Source organism: Caretta caretta, chromosome 11 (assembly GCF_965140235.1).
Source record: "Caretta caretta isolate rCarCar2 chromosome 11, rCarCar1.hap1, whole genome shotgun sequence".
In the NCBI taxonomy this organism is placed as follows: Eukaryota; Metazoa; Chordata; order Testudines; family Cheloniidae; genus Caretta; species Caretta caretta.
In genome coordinates, this window is record NC_134216.1 from 13,298,217 (window position 1) to 13,319,107 (window position 20,891).

Consider the following 20,891-nt stretch of genomic DNA (forward strand, 5'->3'; position numbering starts at 1 on the left):
AGACAGAAAGTGCAATATAAATACGATGTGCTTTACAAACATTAAACTTCACACCATCCTTTTGAGGTAGATATGTCATGCATGCTCCACACACACAGTAAAACAAGGCAGAGCAAGGTTAAATGGCTTGCCCAGTCACAAACAAGTCATTGGCAGAGCCAAGAATGAAAACCTAAAAGTCCGGTCTCCTGATCACCTGAACTGGGTGCATGGGTGCTCACACACAGATACTCGCAGCCTCGAATTTAACTGACTAATTAGCAATGAAACAGTCTTTTGCTTGTGACGTTTGTGTGGCTGGGCCATGCAATATGCCTCATAACTCCAAAACCCCTCAACAATTTCAAGAATAGGAAAAAAAAATAATGCATCACTGAATACAGTTTTCTTAGCACAAGGCTACTCAGTATGCAAACAGATGGTGACAAAAAACAGAGGCAAGGTATTCATTTACAGAGTTTGAGTGATACAATATAGGGAGTTCATTAAAATATAAATGAGTGTACTTACCGGTGCAGTTTGCCACCATAGAATGGTTTGGTATGGAAAGTAATGCTTGCAGAATACCCAGTTTTTGCACAATTAACATTGACCTTTCCTCCCAATTCTACCCAAGGAACAGTTAAAATTGATCGAGCATATGCACAAGGTAGAGAAAACGTGTATTCCTCTCCATATTCCAAAAGACTTAAGAGTCCTGCATGCAAAAATAAGAGTCATCAAAATGTTTCCAATTTATAGTACTGAGGCAAGTGGTTGTTGAAGGAAACACATCTAACACACTCAGTAAAACTATCACAATTACAGATTCCAGACACAAAAAGAATTTTGTTAACCCCACAGTGGCATTAGTTAGGCTGTACAACAGACAAGTGCAGACACTGGGTATCATGGGTACCAGTATATTTGCTGTTAGCCTTGAAAACCCACACCCCTCATGTTACAGGTTCAAAAACATGATCCTAAAAACTTAGCTGCTACTATGCCTATACAGCACCAACTGTTCACTTGTAACAGTTCTATTGCTATAATAGTGAGAGTGTCACACTCTGGAACCATACTACAAGCATGAGATGAGCAATGAATTACCGAAGCCAGAGAATTTGGAGTTTGATGTTCACATTTCACTTCCCTCCCACAAGAATAGATGGTACATTCCACCTTTCCTGAAAGGGTGTAGCAGCCTTTTTCCTCCTTCCTGTCACTTTCTTTTTCATTACTGACTTATAAATGAACACAACTGTCTCCTGACTGCTGTTCATGTAATAGTCATTACAATTGATTTTAAAGTGATAACTGTCTCTTAAAAAAAAAAAAGAAGAAGAAAATGATTTTGTGCTGTGCATATGCCAGCTGATGCCTCCTGTAGCCTTAGGTCACTGTGTTTCTTCTGACACTTGATTTTCACAATTTCTCTTGTATCCTTGTCTTTTTCAGGTTCACCACTTAAACCTTAACTGTCATCACAGTCTTCTGCTCCATCCATGCCTTCTCAGTAGCTGACAGAGACCCTTAAGAAGGCAGCTTTTCACCTCCAAAATGCTGAGGGATCACACCCCCCCATGTGAGTTAGGCACAGCTCCTCTCACCTCATGGGCAGATGAGAGAGGCATCAAGTTTTAAAGAAACTGCCTTCGGGCAAACTTCAAATCTTTGAAGAACAGCAGTGCAGAGATGCTCACATGCTCTGTTAAACTGTCTGGAAGGAGACTTCTGCTCCAGGAGTTGCTTTCCTCAGACTCAAAACACTGATTTACATGTTCCTTGCCTATCCTCATTTTATCAGGAGTGCAGATTATATTCAAACATCTGTGAGTCAGAGTAATTGGGCAACACAAACATGAAGGATAAAAAGAGCTGAGATGGCATCTCCAGTTCAAAACCAGCAAATTGGTGAGTTATATTAAGGGAAAATGGAATCCTGTGATAATGAGCAACATTCTTATTAAAGGCATCCCATTATTAAATGTAAAGAAAATTTAAAGAATCTAAGTGTAAAATATGTTTAGATACAGCAACAGAAAAGTTAACATTTATGTTAAGTATTTTATGTTGTACATTCTAATTTGGTTTGTGCTTTGGAGACATAATAAAAAAGTTAGTTTAGATTGTACAAATTGTACTTTTGCTTCAAAACCTCATGTTGTGTTTCTAGATACATAGTCTTGCTTTTCTGCAATACTATAGCCCCGTGGAGGTTTGTGATCTTACACCATCTTTTGATTGTTTCTGCCATGTACACGTGGCATCTTCTGTACTCCGTAATAAACAAATATGTCATCTAACAACAGGACTTTAAGGTTTCTCAGAGTCTCTTTCTCAAGGTAAATGGAGGAGACCCAGGGGTATTTTGTTAAAAAAACAAAAACCAAAACCAAACCACCTTAAAATACTCTATAAACAACCCTACAAATGAATTCTTTTGAAAATCCTATAGATGAAACTACTGAGCAAAATTCGTTCGTTATTCTGACACTGGAGTTCACAGAACTTAATTTTATATTTATCCAACTGATATTTTTAACCACCTTCCAGTTCTGCAGTGAATAAATTACTCACCTTCACCAACCATTGTTACTCCTATTGACATTCCCAAGAATTTACTTTTTGTCCAGACATGAGCATTTACACACATCTTCTTCTCTACACATTCAGCGTAAAACCCTGAGACGGGAGGATGATGGGACACTTGCTCAGCTACAAATCTCACTGTATAGTAGTCTGGCTCCACTTGGCCCTCTGGCTCTTGTGAAAGAGTGGCTTGCTCCGAGAGGGAGTGGGATGAAGAGTTACTATTTGAGTCAGAGGGTACTTCGCCCTTAGCCATCCTCCAAGAGCAGTGAAACGTTTCTCCGATGATTGGATTGTATGGTTTCTTAGCAATTGCTCCTTTGCGACCTTCATGAAATGAAGTGAGATAATATTCAACAAAGCGGATCATCCTCTCCTCTGGGGTTGCTCCATTTGTGATTGCAATGAAGAGGTCCGGGTGAGACATGAAGTCTGCATACATCTCCAGCAAAGAACGTTTCTCTAAAATAAAAGTTGGAAGAACCACCTGAAATAAAGACAAAAAACTATAACAACTTAAAAGTAAGTAGACTATATATTTATGAACAAATTCTTGAAGTAATCACAATACAAAAGGAATGGGAAATAGGGATACAATACTTTTAACAGAGATGCAAAGTCCATTCTGGCACCAATAAGCAAAATGTTCTCAGGATAATGGGAATGACATGAAAAAGAAAGTTTTAAACTTATTTTTAATGAAAGACTTAACACAAAAAGCAACGCAAAAAACTTATGGTGGAGTAAACACCAAAACCTAACAGAACTTACTCAAAAATGCGAAACAGCCATAAAGGAAGGGAAAACATGACTGACAATTTGTTATGAGGAAAAGGGGAAGAATAAAAACAAACCTGAACTTAACTACCTTATTATCAATGGCAGTAAGGACCAAGTTATGGGAGAACTAAACTGAACCCTGATTGAGCAGGGATAGTAAAAATGTGGCCTATGGGTACCTTCATTTTTAATGCAGGAATGCAAGCTCCACCAAGCAGACCACCACTCAGATCAGAGAAACTTGAAAAACCCAATCTCGTATGGTGAGGAGAAAGCTTTTCTGGCCAAATATCCTCAATTTTGCAGAGTCTAACCTTTAATTTTAAAAAAGTTTCTAGTCTAGTTGCAAAGAAAATCTCCCCACCTTCCATGTATAAACTAAGAATACATCAGTGGCAGCCTAATCATCCCAGATCTGCAAAAAACAGTTCCAGTGTCTCTGCTTCGGTACCATGCTTCCCCAAGCCATGCAGAGGGACAACTAATTAGTTTTGTCAAGTCTTCACTGCTGCTACTGGGATCCTCCAGGGAAGCAGTGAAACTGACAAGTAGCCGCCAATTTCTTTCTGCTACCTTTAGATAAAGTTCTGAGCAGCAGGAAAGCTGTGAGTGGGAGGTCAAGATAGCAGAGACCTCTTACTTCCCAGCAGCAAACAGAAAACAGAGAATGAAAGAGTAGCAGAACTCCATTGCTTGCGAATGCCAGGATGCTCTGGGGCTGGGAACTGAATGAAAGAACATTCATTCTCCTTTCTAACAGCCGGATGAGGATTGGAGAAAAAGGGAACTCATATTTATAAAACTTGCTAGCCAGAGACTGCTAAAGAAGATACACACACAAAGCTTATGCTCAAATAAATTGGTTAGTCTCTAAGGTGCCACAAGTACTCCTTTTCTTTTTGCGAATACAGACTAACACGGCTATTACTCTGAAACACACAAAGCTGGTTCTAGAGTCAGCCCCTTCCTCTCTCCCAGCAGTTGGGGGGAAGGTTGCCCCTGGATGACTCCTTCTGTCTTCATCTTGAGCCCTCTAGTTACTAAGAATCTGGTGAAACCTCCAACCCCTTTGTGTTAGGGTGTGGAGATGAGGGGATGTGAGAGAGTGGTATGCAGATGTGTCAAAAGTGGAGGGAGAGGAAGAGAAAATATTGGAGAGAAGTAAAGAAAGTAGGGAGAGAAAGAGCTGCAAGAAGGAGAGAAAGGGGATGAAGAGAGAAAATTTCATCTCTCTCTTTACACACACACAGTTACAGCATACAGCTGTTACTTTAAACTGTAGGGAGGTGACTTTAGGGTGGTACAGTAAGCTATATTTTCTCTCTCTCTCTCTCTCTCACTGGCTAGTAGACATCAAATACATGTTTCAAGTCCTGCAGATCAGGCTGAAGTTGGGACCTGAAGTCTCTACAGGCTGAAACTCTACAGAAATAGCTACTATCTATTCCATTTTACACAAAATAGGTGCGTTTCCACAAGTTTCTAGCAAATTGCCATATGGCATTTGGATGGACAAAGGTTAAGTGTCACTTCACTTCCACTACAGCCAGCTTTCACACCTTGGTTACTTACTCTTGTTAAATCCATGCCAAGTTTCAGCTGAGATAGGAGATGTAAGATAACACTGCGCTGTTCTTCCACTGCTCCAAGGTCATCCTCTTTGTTAACACATGTATCCTCCAGCTCCTCATCTGGATTTATTTCTTCAGGTTCCTAGTGTGAGAAATCCACAGTCACAAGTGTCATTTCAAATACCTAATGGACTGAAAAGGTAAAGCTTAGCCTGTGCCTCATGGGGCAGGAGAAGCAACTCTAAAAAAAACAAACAGAAATCTCTCAGACTGGGATTGGTCTCAAATGAGCTTCCACAGAAAACGAGACCACTATATTACCACAAGTGTTCCACTTCTTTCTGTTGATGCTACACCATGTTGTACTCACAAATGAAAGACAGTGCAGAGGTTTTTAAGAACAGGTTGAACACACACCTGCCAATGGTATAGGTTTACTTAGTCCTGCCTCAGAGCAGGGGGCTGGAGTTGATGACATCTTTGAGGTCACTTCCAGCCCTATGTTTCTATTATCCTATAAATCTAAGTCACTGAGGGTAATTATATTCCAATCACAGACAATGTAATAATCAAAACACATCTTACATACTCGCCCTACGTTTAAATCCTTTGGTGAGACAAATGAACCTAGAATGAACTTTGTAAAGGTAAGGAGTTATTCATCTTAAGGGTAATTCTGCTTCTTGGCCTATAGGGGTTGCTATCTGTCTGTATTACGGAAAGAAAAGTCTACGTGAATAGAATCATAGAATATCAGAGTTGGAAGGGACCTCAGAAGGTCATCTAGTCCAACCCCCTGCTCAAAGCAGGGCCAATCCCAAATTTTTGCCCCAGATCCCTAAATGGCCCTCAAGGATTGAGCTCACAACCCTGGGTTTTAAATACTTAATTTCAACCTAGTCTATATTTTTAGGTTTCTTATACAAACTCTACTGAAAGATATTATAAAACAGAAAAGTGAGTCGATATTGTTACATGCATATAGAATAATAATTACCCTAAACATATAATCTTTCCCAAAGAGTTGTTTAGTGTCAAAAACACACAATTCTCAGATACCAAGTTGCCTACAACCGCAACTTAAAAACCTGTTTCACAATCTTCATTATTCTTGTGTTTTACAAGAATGTTTTTGCACTTCAAAATAATTGATAATTTAGAGTATTGAAAACACAACAGAATTCAACATCTTTTTAACTGCTCTGAAGTGATTAGTTTTTTCAATATAAAGATTGAAATAGAAGTATTTTATAACTTATTTTCCTAGATGATATTGCATTTTTCTAACAACTAATTTCGCTCATCTACCCTCTGCTGAGCAATTTTCAAAAGTAGTTTATACTGTAAATACTTGGAAAAATCCAATTTATTCACTGCACACTGATTTCTAATATTAAAATGACACTAACTGGAATAATGTGTGCATTTAAATATTTTAAACTGATGCTTTAATTTGCGCCTTCCCCATACCTCTTAACACATTTCATTCATATTTCACCCTGCAGCTGTTTACTAGAAAAAGACAGACTTGTCTACAAACCAACAAAACATTTAATTCAGAAGTGGTCCTCCTTTTTCTACTCAAATGTCTGTACGGGGGGGGGAAACCTTCATTGTATAAAAATATTGCTAAATATCTGCAGATAATCCTGCAAGCAAAAACATTCCTCATAGAACTTGGGCTGTCACATTACCTTACCCTTGTTAGATGGCAGGACTCTGGCACAGACTGCTCCTCTATGACAGATGCTGGCTTGTTTGGCTCTGATGAAAAATTTTGAGCTGCTCCATTTCTGAAATGGTTTGACAAAGATATCTTTGGTTCCAACCAACTGATCGTTGTCCCTGAAGCAAAAGAAAGTGTGCGCTGAAACTTATTCATACTCTGGGAGTTCAATAAAAGATGTTTTCGAGTAAGCACTTTTTGAAAAAGCTGCAAGCAGTTAACCTTGTTCAAAAAACAAGGTGAGTGCACCAGAACAACACCTTCCTTGATCATTAGCATGAGCAATGTGATTGGGCGGCTGTAATATATGCAACTTGTACTGGAGAATAAGATAATGTTATAAAAGGTGTAATCAGACACTAGAAAAAGAACCCAATCTAACTGGAATGTTATGTAACCACTTGGATAAGTTTTTGCACCAATTAAAGAAATGGGAGCAATAGCTCATTCTCAAACTTCTGTCAGTTTCAGAAATCAAGGCTAAAACAAAACTATATTTTGGCATTGTTTCCTCTGGAAAAAGTACTTGTCTTTTTTCAGTTGAAGGAACAACATGCTATGCTGAATAAATAATAGCCGCTCAAAGAGATAGCAGCAGTACCTGGAAAGCTATCACCCACTAATTTAATGATTCAAGTGTCTAGTTACTCTCAGCTAGTCTATCAGAATGGATACAATTCCTCATCAATAATGAAAATGTTCCATTTTATTTCAAAGGCTAATGTACAGTAGACACCAATAAAGTTCTATTAAAAACACATACAAATGTTATGAGACAGAAACATTCTGGCTATAACACGAACCCAGAAGCAAAAGAATTAGTAACAACTTGGAATCTTCTGTCCATAATTCCGTATTCTGCATTTAGGTAAATTAAAAGAAATTAGGGAAGTTCAGGAAAAAAAAACAACATATTGGACATTTCTATCCTTATAGAAGATAGAAATGTAAAGGAGGTTTCATGTAAAGGAGGATCAGAAAAATGGAGTAGCCTTTTTATGAGGGCAAATTGTGTGCATGGGTGCTGGAACTAGGGGCGAGGCACCGCCCCTCGGCTTGAAGTGGTTTCCATCATTTACAGGGTTTACAGTTTTGTTCAATGGCTTTCAGAACCCCCACTAGAAAAACTGTTCCAAAGCCACTGTTTGTGTGATAGAGTTGTCTAAAATATCTTAGACAAACAGTTTTGCCTGGACTCAGTAGTAAAACTCAGCTTTGTGTGGCAAGATTTAATCTTCATGGAAACAAGAAGAATATTACCATTGCTTGCATTAGCATCTAGATAAACAGTAATCTCTCATCAGTCTGTCAATCTTTTTTGTATCAGAAATTATACTTTCAGCATGTTAATTGACAGGATAGAATAAACAAATTCTGTATTTTGCAGAATTCAGGTCAACAGTTTGAAGCCTTCCAATAACCTACACATTCTCAAACTTCACAATTAAAATATCTTGTGATTTGCAGTTCACCTTGACAGTAGGTCCAGGCATTTTTTTGTTCATACTCTCGTTCAGTCCTGAGGGTGTGCAGCAGATGCCCACTGTCATATCTAACTTGTATTCCTTGTATTCTAACTCAAGACATTCACAGATTCATAGATACCAAGGCCAGATGAGATTATTATTATCCAGTTCTTAGCTATCAAATTGTATCTTGCTTTTAAGTACGTTTTCCACCTCTTCTGCACTACTCAGTTATACACACCCAGTAGGTCTTTGTCTATTTAGTATCACTTCTAGTTTGTTATATCCTGCATTTCTAGCATTAGACATGCTGACACATTTAGTCTTCTTCATCTAATCAAAGAAGTTACAGTAGGAAATGGCCTATTAGACCATCCAGCCCATCTTTCTAAAGCTTTTATTATTTTCTAAATCTTTCCATCTTTTATTTAGGAACTTCATCCTCACCTTAATTTGCATGTCAAACGTCCGTAACAGATCATTTGGGTTAAGCAAGAAATCCTTAACCTTCCATAAACAAGTTTTAAAGCTTGCCTAAAGACTCTGCAATTCAGGTCAGTACCCCTCTTAGTTAAGTGGAGGTCATCCAATCCAAATAGGCTTTCATCAAAGCTGACATTCCAATGCTTAAAGAATTGCAACCCTTTTTCTCTATACCTGCAATACAGGCATTCTTTTGTACCCACTTCCAGGCTTTTCCTTCCTTCTGGATTTTGTGAGAAAAATCACATGCACTGCTCCCATCTTCAGTTCTTCCCATGGGCTCCTAAAATATTTCATGATTAAGGATGGTTCTCTTGGGCAGTGTTTGTTTCCACACAAACTATATTTGTAAAGAATTCTAGTGACTTTTCATTGATTTGTTACTCTTATTGTGGCGTTGTTAGCCTTGGCACCTGATAGGCAATATACCATGAAAGTTCTGAATGATATTTTTAATGAAGAAAAAACATGCACACCAACCTACATCACTGTTCAACTTTTTCCTGTTCAGTGATTTTTAAGACCACCAAAAAACAATTCACAGATTACAGCTTCTCCACAAAGATGCATATAAAATGCTGTCATTCAAGTGGTCCAAATGGGACTGCACTTCTCCCAGATCTCCCCCTGGAACTGTAACGGCTCCAAATTTTCTAACATTAGCAGTACACAAGATTAAGAACTAAGAGAAAGCCCTTCTGCTCTTTGGCCAATCTGCACTTGAAGGTTTAATCAGTATCTCCAGCCCCTTATATTAAAAATCCTATTTTGTATGAGAAATAGTTAATCTGCATGCAGTAGCTGCTTTTTAACAGGAAACAATTTTCCCAAGTACAGTGGGTTTTTTAGTTTGTTGTAAGTTAAAGCCACAAAGAGTGTCAAAGTTTTGGACAAGCACCTTTCAAATTTCCATCTTAAAAATTAAACCTTGAAGTTACAAAGGCACAAAGATGGTTTACCCCTACAATGTAGTTGTTTAAAACCACATCGTCTAATTTTTGTTTAAAGAGCGCTAAAAAAAATTATTACTGTACAATTCATCAGTTCTTGTTGCAAAAAAACAGTTCAGCATAGCTGGGAATCTCAAAATATACATAATGCAAAACATACAACAACACCTTTAATATATTCCCATCATGTAAGTAACTTCACTAGCTTATTACAATAATCATCAAGAGGCTGGTATAATTGTAGCTATTCAGTAGAAACCATTTGCTTCCTTAAAAGCTTTTACGAACACAAACACACCCAATAGATATACTAAAATTAACATATTAATGTATAAAGAGACTCACAAAAGGAAAAGGCACATATTCAAATGTGCACAAATTAAGTGAAAACAGTTCTGGTAAACATCTGCTTGCATGAAAATGAACAATTAGAGACAAACACATGCTCTGTGCACACACAGGCACAGCATATTTTTCCATAACAATTACTACTTGAAGAAATCATCTTTTCTAATTTAAGAGACAGGGTAATTTTATATTCAACCCAATCTGAAGTTTCCGATAAGATGATTTCTGCCTCAAAAAGGCGCATAGCTTAACATCCCTTATCTACTATTCCTGTAAAAACTGGATTAAGCTAAATCAAAGTAGGAGTAGCCACATACAAACTTGAATGGTGAAAGCTTGTGCACAGACAAGGCCTAGAATTAGAACTTAATGTTTGTAGTGTAAAATTTTAAAAAATATAGGCTATGTTCATGTCACTACTTCAGAGTGACACTAAAGTTCTAAAATAGAACAGTGATAGAATTCACTGGAGCAATTTCTCTCTTTTTTTTTTAAACCCAAACAGAAGAAAATTATGTTTTTCAAAACCCCTGACACAGTTCATGCCCCAAAGAATTTGCAAGCCCATAAAATTTTGCCTCCATCATCATTGCTGTCAAGCATACTATGCACATATTGGTTCCAGCCAAACCCACAGGTGCCTTTCCCGTGATTGCTCGATCCGCGCTCTACTCCCAGCCTCGCCCCCAACTCCACCCCTTCCATGAGGCTCCACCCTATGTCTTCTCTCCCCTTCCCCAAAGTCTCCGCCCCAACCCGCCCCCTCCATGCCCCTATTCCAACTCCTTCCCCAAATCCCCACCCCAACCTCGCCTCCTCCCCTGAATGTACCACATTCATGCTCCTCCCCCTCCCTCCCCAGAGTGTGCTAACATTGCCAAACAGCTGTTTGACGGTGGCCGGGCAGGAAGCGCTGGGAGGTAGGTGGAGCACTCAGGGTAGGGGGAGGATGTAGAGGGGTTGGGGTGGGGGGGGTGAGGGGAGCTTGGCTGCCAGTGGGTGCAGAGCACCCACTAATTTTTCCCCATCAGTGCTCCAGCGCCGGAGCACCCATGGAGTCGGCACCTATGCTACACCCCAGAGGTAGCCTCATTTTTGTGGTGCTGCATGCACAATAATTTTTAACATGCTCTGAGATCCTTGAAAATGAAAAGCAGCTGTATAAATGTAACTGCATGTTACCGCACGTTGTGATACCTTGTGAAATAAGAGGCACGCTGAAATGAGAGCAACAAGTTTTGACAAAGTCTGAGCCACAACAGTAATCCTAATCTTAACTACAAAATAATTTGTCATTAAGATTTTTTTGCATTAAATAGGTATATATCAAATACTGTTCTTAATCTTTTGCTTTGATCAGCTAACATTCTGATTTATAACAATGCATATCAGGGAAAATGCAACCTCGATGGAACTACTATAAGGTGAGTGCAAAACTGGTTGGAAAACCGTTCCCAGAGAGTAGTTATCAGTGGTTCACAGTCATGCTGGAAGGGCATAATGAGTGGGATCCCGCAGGGATCAGTTCTGGGTCTGGTTCTGGTTCTGTTCAAAACCTTCATCAATGATTTAGATAATGGCATACAGAGTACACTTATAAAGTTTGTGGATGATACCAAGCTGGGAGGGGTTACAAGTGCTTTAGAGAATAGGATTAAAACTCAAAATAATCTGGACAAATTGGAGAAATGGTCTGAAGTAAATAGGATGAAATTCAATAAGGACAAATGCAAAGTACTCCATTTAGGAAGGAACAATCCCATTTTGTGTGTGTGCAACTGAAATGACTGCCTAGGAAGGAGTACTGCGGAAAGGGATCTGGGAGTCATAGTGGACCACAAACTAAATGAGAGTCAACGGTGTAAAGCTATTGCAAAAAAAAGTGAACATCCTTCTGGGATGTATTAGCAGGAGTGTGGTAAGCAAGACACGAGAGGTAATTCTTCTGCTCTACTCCGAGCTGATTAGGCCTCAACTGGAGTATTGTGTCCAGGTCTGGGTGCCACATTTCATGAAGGACGTGGAGTCCTTAGAGAGAGTCCAGAGAAGAGCTACAAAAATTATTAAAGTCTAGAAAACATGACCTATGAGGGAAGACTGAAAAAAATTGGGTTTGTTTAGTCTGGAAAAAGAGAAGAAAGAGGGGACATGATAACTTTCAAGTATGTAAAAGGTTGTTACACGGAGGAGGAAGAAAAATAAGTTTTTTCTTAACCGCTGAGGATAGGACAAGAAGCAATGGGCTTAAATTGCAGCAAGAGAGGTTTAGGTTGGACATAAGGAAAAGCTTCCTGTCAGGGTGGTTAAGATCCAGAATAAATTGCCTAAGGAGGTTGTGGAATCTCTGTTATTGGAGATTTTTAAGAGCAGGTTAGACACAAACCTGTTAGCAATGGTATAGATAATACTTAGTCCTGCCACGAGTGCAGGGGACTGGACTTGACCTCTCGAGGTCCCTCCCAGTCCTATGATAGTATGATTTTGAGTGTGTTTGGTTTTTTTTAAAATTAATTTTAGGGAATCTGAAATGTCTTGAGAACACTAATGGCTGAGAAAGGAAATGACAAATTAGCTTTAAAGGGCTTCTGCTGAAAGATGTAGAAGGAATCAAAGGTAATGGGAAGGTTCCATGATTCCCACCACCAGGCGACATTTGAAAATAAATATCCACCAACTGCTCCTGTCAATTTAATGGTCTATAAGCCATCATGAACACCTCTGCCTCAACAAACCTATGCACCACTACAGACTAGGGACCGAATGGCTAGGCAGCAGTTCTGCAGAAAAGGACCTAGGGGTTACAATGGAAGAGAAGCTGGATATGAGTCAGCAGTGTGCCCTTGTTGCCAAGAAGGCCAATGGCATTTTGGGATGTATAAGTAGGGGCATTGCCAGCAGATCGAGGGACGTGATCGTTCTCCTCTATTCGACATTGGTGAGGCCTCATCTGGAGTACTGTGTCCAGTTTTGGGCCCCACACTACAAGAAGGATGTGGGAAAAATTGGAAAACGTCCAGAGGAGGGCAACAAAAATGATTAGGGGACTGGAACACATGACTTATGAGGAGAGGCTGAGGGAACTGGGATTGTTTAGTCTGCAGAAGAGAAGAATGAGGGGTATTCGATAGCTGCTTTCAACTACCTGAAAGGGGGTTCCAAAGAGGATGGATCTAGACTGTTCTCAGAGGTAGTGGATGACAGAACGAGGAGTAATGGTCTCAAGTTGCAGTGGGGGAGGCTTAGGTTGGATATTAGGAAAAAAACTTTCACTAGGAGGGCGGTGAAACACTGGAATGCGTTACCTAGGGAGGTGGTGGAATCTCCTTCCTTAGAAGTTTTTAAGGTCAGGCTTGACAAAGCCCTGGCTGGGATAATTTAGTTGGGGATTGGTCCTGCTATGAGCAGGGGATTGGACTAGATGACCTCCTGAGGTCCCTTCCAACCCTGATATTCTAGGATTCTATGAAACAAGGAGCTAGACTGAGCCTTTAGTCTTAGTACTGTGTGGAGAGCAGCATGTAGCCATGTCTCCCCAAGAAGAGCAGTAGAAAGGACTGTGACTCAGTCACATCTCTCCAGTTCATCCCTTTCCCGGGAAAAAGAGTAAGTTGCACCCCACACCTCATGCCTGGAGCAACACCTTTGCCTGATCTCCACCCCACTATTCACATAAGAAGGGAGAGTCCTGACAGCACTACTGTGGTCACAAAGACTGGAGAGTTACACTTCCCACCACCTATGCGATTGCTTCAGGACTAGAGACAACCTGCCCTAAAAAAAAAGGTAATCATGCAGGAACATAAGAACTGCCATACTGAATCAGACTAGTGATCCAACTAACCCGGTACCAAGTCTCTACCAGAGGCTGCTTCAGAAGAAGGTAAAAGAAACCTTGCAGAAGGCAGTTTTGGGATAACCAACCCACAGGAAGATAAATTCAGTAGAATAAGCAGTTCAATTAAAATAAATTAATTCTAGGATTTATGCTTCTGTCACACAGAATGTAGACCTTTACCTTAATCCATGACCTACCTGGTAATGATCCCTTCTGCTGCGATGCATGTTGTAGTTGGAGAATATGGAAGCAGTCATTTAAGCAGTTCATAGTGGCCATGGAAGTTGCTTTCAGCATTAACAGGTCTGGATCCAAGGATGTAAGGTGACCAGAGGCAGGAAGGCATTCTATGTTTCTAATCAAGTCTCTCTGCTGTCCCTCAGCCTGAGACATCATCTACCAAACAAAACAGTGCTGGTGTCAGAGAAGATGATAGACATTTTTGTGGTATACAGCTATACTGAAGTGCTTCGCAAACAGACAACCCTGAAGAATATTACAAACTTAATATAAGTCCCAAAGAATTAATAAGAATTAGTTTTATATGTGTCAAAAATAAAAGTACATCTTGTCACCTAAAATGTATAGTTAAAGATGAATTTATATTTTTCTTTTACAGTTTAACACATTTCTGTGCTGTGCCCCCAATAAACCCTCCACAAAATGCATGCCACAAGTCCAATGCAGTCCATGGTATTTATTGTATTACAGTTACACAGTGAGAGAATATATCAAGACGATTTTACAAAGTGAAAAAGAAATCCAAACATATTAATCTTAAGTGCTGAGTGCTCTCCATGCTTGGTTGATACGTACATACAACACTGAAAACCATGCTTTATATAGAACACAGTAGCAAGCTCACAGCTCTAAGAACATGGAAGCTGACACAGTCTATCTTGTGGAATCAATGGGATGGGTAAGGGTGCTCAGTACCTTACAGGACAGGATGTATTCAGTGCCTTAAAGGGTCAGGCACTAAATTACACAGACAGTTTGGCTCAAACTTACATCACAATATACATACGTAAAATATGCATGATAGGTTGAAAACCAGCCTTCCTGTAGTCAGTGGATTTCCTCCCTCTCCCCTCCCCTGTTCTTCCCATGCTGCTCCTTCCCCCAGAGCAAGGTTAGACAACACGTTCAACTCTACAGCCTGCACTATAGCTACCATCAGTGAAGCTACAACAGTGACTAACTACTGGTCCTACATTTTGCAGTGAAGCCTAAAAAAGGCACATGCATTCACACACAGTATAGTGTTGGGAAAACTGAAAACAATTTGTAGGTGAAAAAAAATCACTCAGACAAAATATTGCACAGGTTTTTTGTGATCACAGGTACTCTCTCTCTTCCTGGGTAGAGGCAACAAATGGAATACTAAGAAGAATCCTGCTGCTCTCTGGATTCTTACAGATTTCTGTTAACTGCCTGAACACAAAAATAGAACTGACAGGCAAAGGAAAAAGATTTTCTTGCATGTGCTTGTGTCACATTCATGCACGTGTTTGATTTCAAACGGGCTGGTTAGGTTTTCAGTTTACCCACTTTGACAGTATCCTTTCACTCTGTTTTCTATCAGCCTCCTAATACAGAGTCTCTACTAGGCAGCTGGTTTTAGATTTCAGAGAAATATTTAAACAATATTGTACATCAGCAAATCACAAAGATTGTTTGACAAGCTCACAGTATTATTTGGTAACACTATATTACTATGTCTTTTGCCAACAACAGACTACCTAACACCAGGTACTCTACAATACACATGTCAAATCCACCTCTTCTTGTCACAGTGTTCTCTAAATGTCTTACATGTGAGCTTTTCAACTGTCCTGTCCAGAGTAATGCTGCAAACTAGATTTCAGGATCAATCATGCCATCGAGGTGCTTAACTAACCAACAAACAACAAAAAGAAAAAGAGTACTTGTGGCACCTTAGAGACTAACCAATTTATTTGAGCATAAGCTTTCGTGAGCTACAGCACTCCTTTTCTTTTTGCGAATACAGACTAACACGGCTGTTTCTCTGAAACCAACAAACAACACATACACATAAGCTCTCTGGGAGTCTTCCTCATTTGTTTGCACTGTAGTAGTACCTAAAGACCCCAAGCTAGGACTGGAGTCCCATTTGTGCTAGGTACTGTACAAACATATACGAAGAGACCATCACTGCCTCAAAAAGATTCATAGTTTGCAAAGCTGGAAAATAAAGTCACAGGATAGCTTCAGGTTATGTCTCTCAGCCTTTATTAGTCTATTCTAGCTTATGCCACCCAACCTCTCTATTATCTCAATGGGATGAAGAAGCGTACACAAAATAGCCAACCAATCATGAAACCTCTCCTGTCACCATGCAAGTGGAATGAGAACAGCTGCACTCAACACAGTGAAAGCATTCACAGGATAGTACTTAAATCGCCCAGACATATCTACTCTTAAAAACAGAGCATTCTTTCAAGGATTCTAAAACTTTCCCTCACTCAACCAGGTTCATATACAACAACAGTTCCCACTCAGTTCAAAACTATCAACCAGTCCAAAAAGTACACTTGCCATATTTCCTAGGAAAAGAGCACATCCAGAAGTACTGCTGCTCAGAGTAAAGTGGTCTCTTCTCTTAGACCTCTTGCTTTATAGTGCAAGCAACTACCTCAAGGTTTCCAAAGCACCAATACAACATACAGATTCAGTTAAGAGCCAAGAAAGTCAGGAAGTTGACGTTTTGTGCAGTTTGGGGTTATTTGTGGTCTTATGTGCAGATTTTATACAATTTAAAGGAGGATTGTGTAATGAGCATTTAGAAAGACTGGTTCTTCCACAGACTCTTGAACTGAGACTGCAACTAGTCAAGCCATGGTATATCCAAGTATAGCATTCACAAATGAACATATACAAGTTTATATAAGGTTAAAGAAGGTTAAGGGGTGACTTGATTACAGTCTATAAATATCTACCTGGGGGAACAAATGTTTAATATAGGGCTCTCCATCTAGCAGAGAAAGGTTAACACAATCCAATAGCTGGAAGTTGATACTACACAAATTCAGACTACAAATAAGGTGGGGGGGGGTTGTTTTTTTTTTTTAAATGGTCAGAGTAATTAACCACTGGAACAATTTACCAAAGGTCATGGTGGAGTATCCATCATTCACAATTTTTAAATCAAACTCAGATGCTTTTCTAAAAGATACGTTCTAGGAATTATTTTTGGGAAGTTCTAAGGTCTGTGTTATACAAGAGGTCAGACTAGATGATCACAATGATCGCTTCTGGCCTTAGAATTTACCAATTTATGAAGTATGTGTTATGAATTCTGACACAGAACTTTTAGACATGCCTATCAACCAAGCAACAACACACTGAGGAAAAGAAAAGCAGTCTGCTTAACACATCTAGATTAAATAACCAACACTCATGATCCCTTGTCTTTATTTTATTTTAAAAGTCTCATCTTTAAAACGGTGGCTTTTTATCTTTTCTTCACATCTTTCTTTTGCTTTTTGTATTTTACAAGCAAACTTTAGAAATCACATTGATGGCCCTACATATTTGTTGTCCTACTTTGTAAGTGACACGTGTGTAAACGGTTACCAGAAGATCTGTGAAATACAGGTCCCTTAGAATCATGCTTTACTCTACCTATAACTTATAATATTCTCATCCCTTTCATAAAGTCTCCTTCCTTCCTTTTCTACTTTCTCCCCTCCCCGTTTTTTTTTGGGGGGGGGGCGGGGGGGGGGTACAGAGATATTTATGAGGTTAAATTCTCTTTTCCTTAATCCTTTTCTGTGAAAGGGGAGTAGTGGAAAGGTCTCTCTTACGTGCACCATGTGTGCAAGTTGACCTGAAACTAACTTAATACTGTAAACACAAAACAGCTACTGGGCTCTCACTTACAAGGTGTGTTTTAAAGAGAGCATGTATCTACTAAACTAACACACTCACCACCTAAAATAGTTTGAACATAACACCTGCAATTTGAGATAGATGTGTTAATTCAGGCCTACCACTTTAAGGGCTGCCTGGCACGCTGGACAAGTCCGCAGCCATTTGGGGGCACTGAAGTCTGAGGGGGCTTGTGTGGGAGAAAAGACTGTTGAGAAGGGGTATGTGGAGACTATGATGGGTGGACAGCACTATCTAGGACACATAGTATAGGGAGAGGAAAAGATGGGCAAGGTTTCACCTTCAGGGGAGACATGTAGATGAAGACAAGCTCCACTGGGATGATCCACAGGCAGTTCACAACAAGGAACTTCTCTTCAACCTCACTTCTCTGACCCACACTTGTCCACAGCATTTTAAAGTAGAATGAGGTATCAGAACTGGTGAGGAAGGCGATGTGGGAGGCATGAGGGAAGAGTAGAGATGTGGGAGAGGATGAGGCTAAGAAAGGCATGAGGGAGATGAGGGGCACAAGGATTGTTCATGTTAAGGCAATTTCCACACTAACAATCTGGAACTGACAGCTAAAGGATGCTTAAATGCATTTTTTATTCAAACAATACCCAGTTAAATCAGGAGTCTCCTCCACACCAATCTAAGCTTGCTTGCCTTACTACCCAATCCCCAAACATACTGAGACTCCATGGTAAACTTCCCTTACTATTCCAACATATAACCAACCATCACACACATCAAATTCCTCTCTGCCACACACAGATGCACCTTAGCTTCAATCTCACACAACCTGAATTCTTACACGTCCTAATTTGAGGGCTTGATTCTGCAAACTTTATGTTTAACAGATTCTATCTGGTATGGAATGTAAGAGTTGTACAAAAAAACCCTCCAACGCTCTCAGCCTACCTCCCTGATTGAGGCTGTGTTTAGCACAGAGAGTCAGGAGGAAAGAGATTGTGGGCAGCGTCCACTCACCCTGACAATCTTCCCAATTTGTGGTCCCTCTTATTGTCCTCCAACATCACAAATGCCCACACTGTGCCTAGCTATGCCCTCCAGCCTCCCTGCTGGCAATCCCAGACTGATGGACCACCTGTTTGTGGTTTGGGACTCTCCTCTGGTGAGCTACTGAAAATCTGCTGCCTACAGAAGCAGCTACTTCAGAAGCAAAGCTGGTAACTTTACTCCAGAGACACCTCTTACCTAGGGTGACTAGATGTCCCAGTTTTATAGGGACAGTCCCAATATTTGGGGCTTTGTCTTATATGGTCGCCTATTACCCCCATACCCTGTCCCGATTTGTCACACTTGCTGTCTGGTCACCCTGCTCTTACCAGACACCTAATTCATTGATATGGTGCAAGGAAGCAGAGAAAAGGGAACACAGGTATCTTAAGCTTCACTTTAGGCAATACTGGGGACCAAGTTCTTCCCTCAGATACACATGCACTTAAATCAATAGAAGTCAAGCCCATTTATTCAGTGGCAAAATTATGACTTTTTACATTCACAAGCCTTACTTCCTCTCCCTTACATAAGGCTAACTTGTAATACCCTATAACAAAAGAAAGCTACGGATAAATTATTTAACCCTACTCTAACAAGATGAAAAGGCCAAAGATAAAACAGTTAGCTCTTTTCATACACAGACCATGGAGTCCATTACACAGCAACATCCCATACATTGCATTATCCCTACCTTCTATTAGAAAGTAAACAGGAGGACAGTTGTTCATTCATGGACCATAACTGCCTAGGAGTCAGAACCTTCTCCCTTCAGAATTTGTTCCCTGCTCTCAAAACTCCAGTGTTTCATGATGCTTACAGGAACTGCTGAGCCTGTTAGCAACCAAATAGAATGCAGGGATTTAAAGAGACCAAACCCTGCCATTTCTATCACTTTCCTTATATTTTCGTCTCATAAAGCAAAAATTCTTTACAAATATCTGTCTGTGACCCAGGTTTCTCTCAGTTCTATGGGGTAAAGAAGTAGCACATGCCATAACAGAAAGGAAACATTACTGGTAGGCAATTTGCATATTTCAGGATGTGCTGTGACAGAGAAAACTTTAGCTACAAGGAGAGATCCTTGTCCAAATGCAGGCACCTAAAGGAACCTTGCAGATTGATTAGTCTGTAGATTATAAGGATGCATAATTGGTCAGAAGACCTCTATTTACATATGGAAAGTAGAAGCATTTTTTATCTTGTGGCACTGGAAAGATGTTTTAAAGTGTACACTGCAAATAAACCCCCACAGCAGCAAGTCTCAGAGCTCGGGTCCAGTAACTCAGAATCATGGGGCACCCTGTCCCCGCCCACAGGATTTTAGAGCCTGCGTTCCAGGCCAAGTGGGAACATCTACACTGGTATTTTTAGCCCTGTAATGCAAGACCCGCAAACCCAAGTCAGTTAACCCAGGCTCTGAGATTCGCTATCACAGCTTGTAGGGAGTTCTTGTTTTTTTATGCAGTGTAGACGTACTCAGCATGTCTACACCTTGGACTGCTTTTCCAGACCAACATGTTCCTTGAGTTGATCCACTCCTAACCAGCTGTAAGGAAGGGTAAAATTAGATTCCATGAATTCTGTAGCTGTATTTTTCTGAATTATATACCACATCTAAAACAATAATTTTGAATGATGCAATGTGGAATTTTTGATTTTTTACACAGAAATGTCACAATAAGTGATGGAATATTTGGATCCATTTCATGAATACTGCCAATGTTTTTGTTTCAAGATATTTGTGGGATCAGGATCTGTATGCAGATTAAGGGGGAAGGATGCATTTTCAAGACTGATTTCACCTTGTAATATATTTTCTAAGAGCCATGCTATTAGCGTTGGTACTCATATTGGCAGTCTAGTCACTGGCTCTTCAATATCTCAGCCATCTCTCCACCACTTTAGCAAGATACCTTCTTGCTACGGTACGTTGACAGCCAAGGCTCTTACAGAACTCTTTAACAAAGGAATTTGATTCTTGTGACTGTGGAATGCCCAGTCTATGACAGTTTGCCAAGCCTCACACTCAACATGTTCCTTTTATAAACTTGCCTCTACTGCAAGCTCTACAATAATCTTATAATTAAAAGGGGAAAGAAAAACTATTTAATGCTTGCTCACCTATTGATTCCCTAGTACAGTATATCCCATTTTCTGTGCATCTACCTTTTAGTGGCCAAAAACATCTGTAACCCACACACCTGGGTGTGGTGTTCTGTCCCATCTAGTGGCACCAAGACCATT

General features: G+C 40.0%; 1 protein-coding gene across 2 annotated transcripts in view; it reads right to left on the reverse strand.

The window, feature by feature from the left end:
* OSBPL11 (oxysterol binding protein like 11) overlaps nt 1–20,891 on the reverse strand; it is a 63,036-nt gene that overhangs the window by 10,231 nt on the left and 31,914 nt on the right. For both annotated transcript variants that reach the window (XM_048870425.2, XM_048870423.2), the window contains exons 6-10: nt 13,928–14,126; nt 6,622–6,767; nt 4,924–5,064; nt 2,560–3,058; nt 511–697 (exon numbers count right to left, since the gene is read on the reverse strand). In XM_048870425.2, the coding sequence (XP_048726382.2) occupies nt 511–697; nt 2,560–3,058; nt 4,924–5,064; nt 6,622–6,767; nt 13,928–14,126 (1,172 nt within the window). The remainder of the gene's footprint in view (nt 1–510; nt 698–2,559; nt 3,059–4,923; nt 5,065–6,621; nt 6,768–13,927; nt 14,127–20,891) is intronic.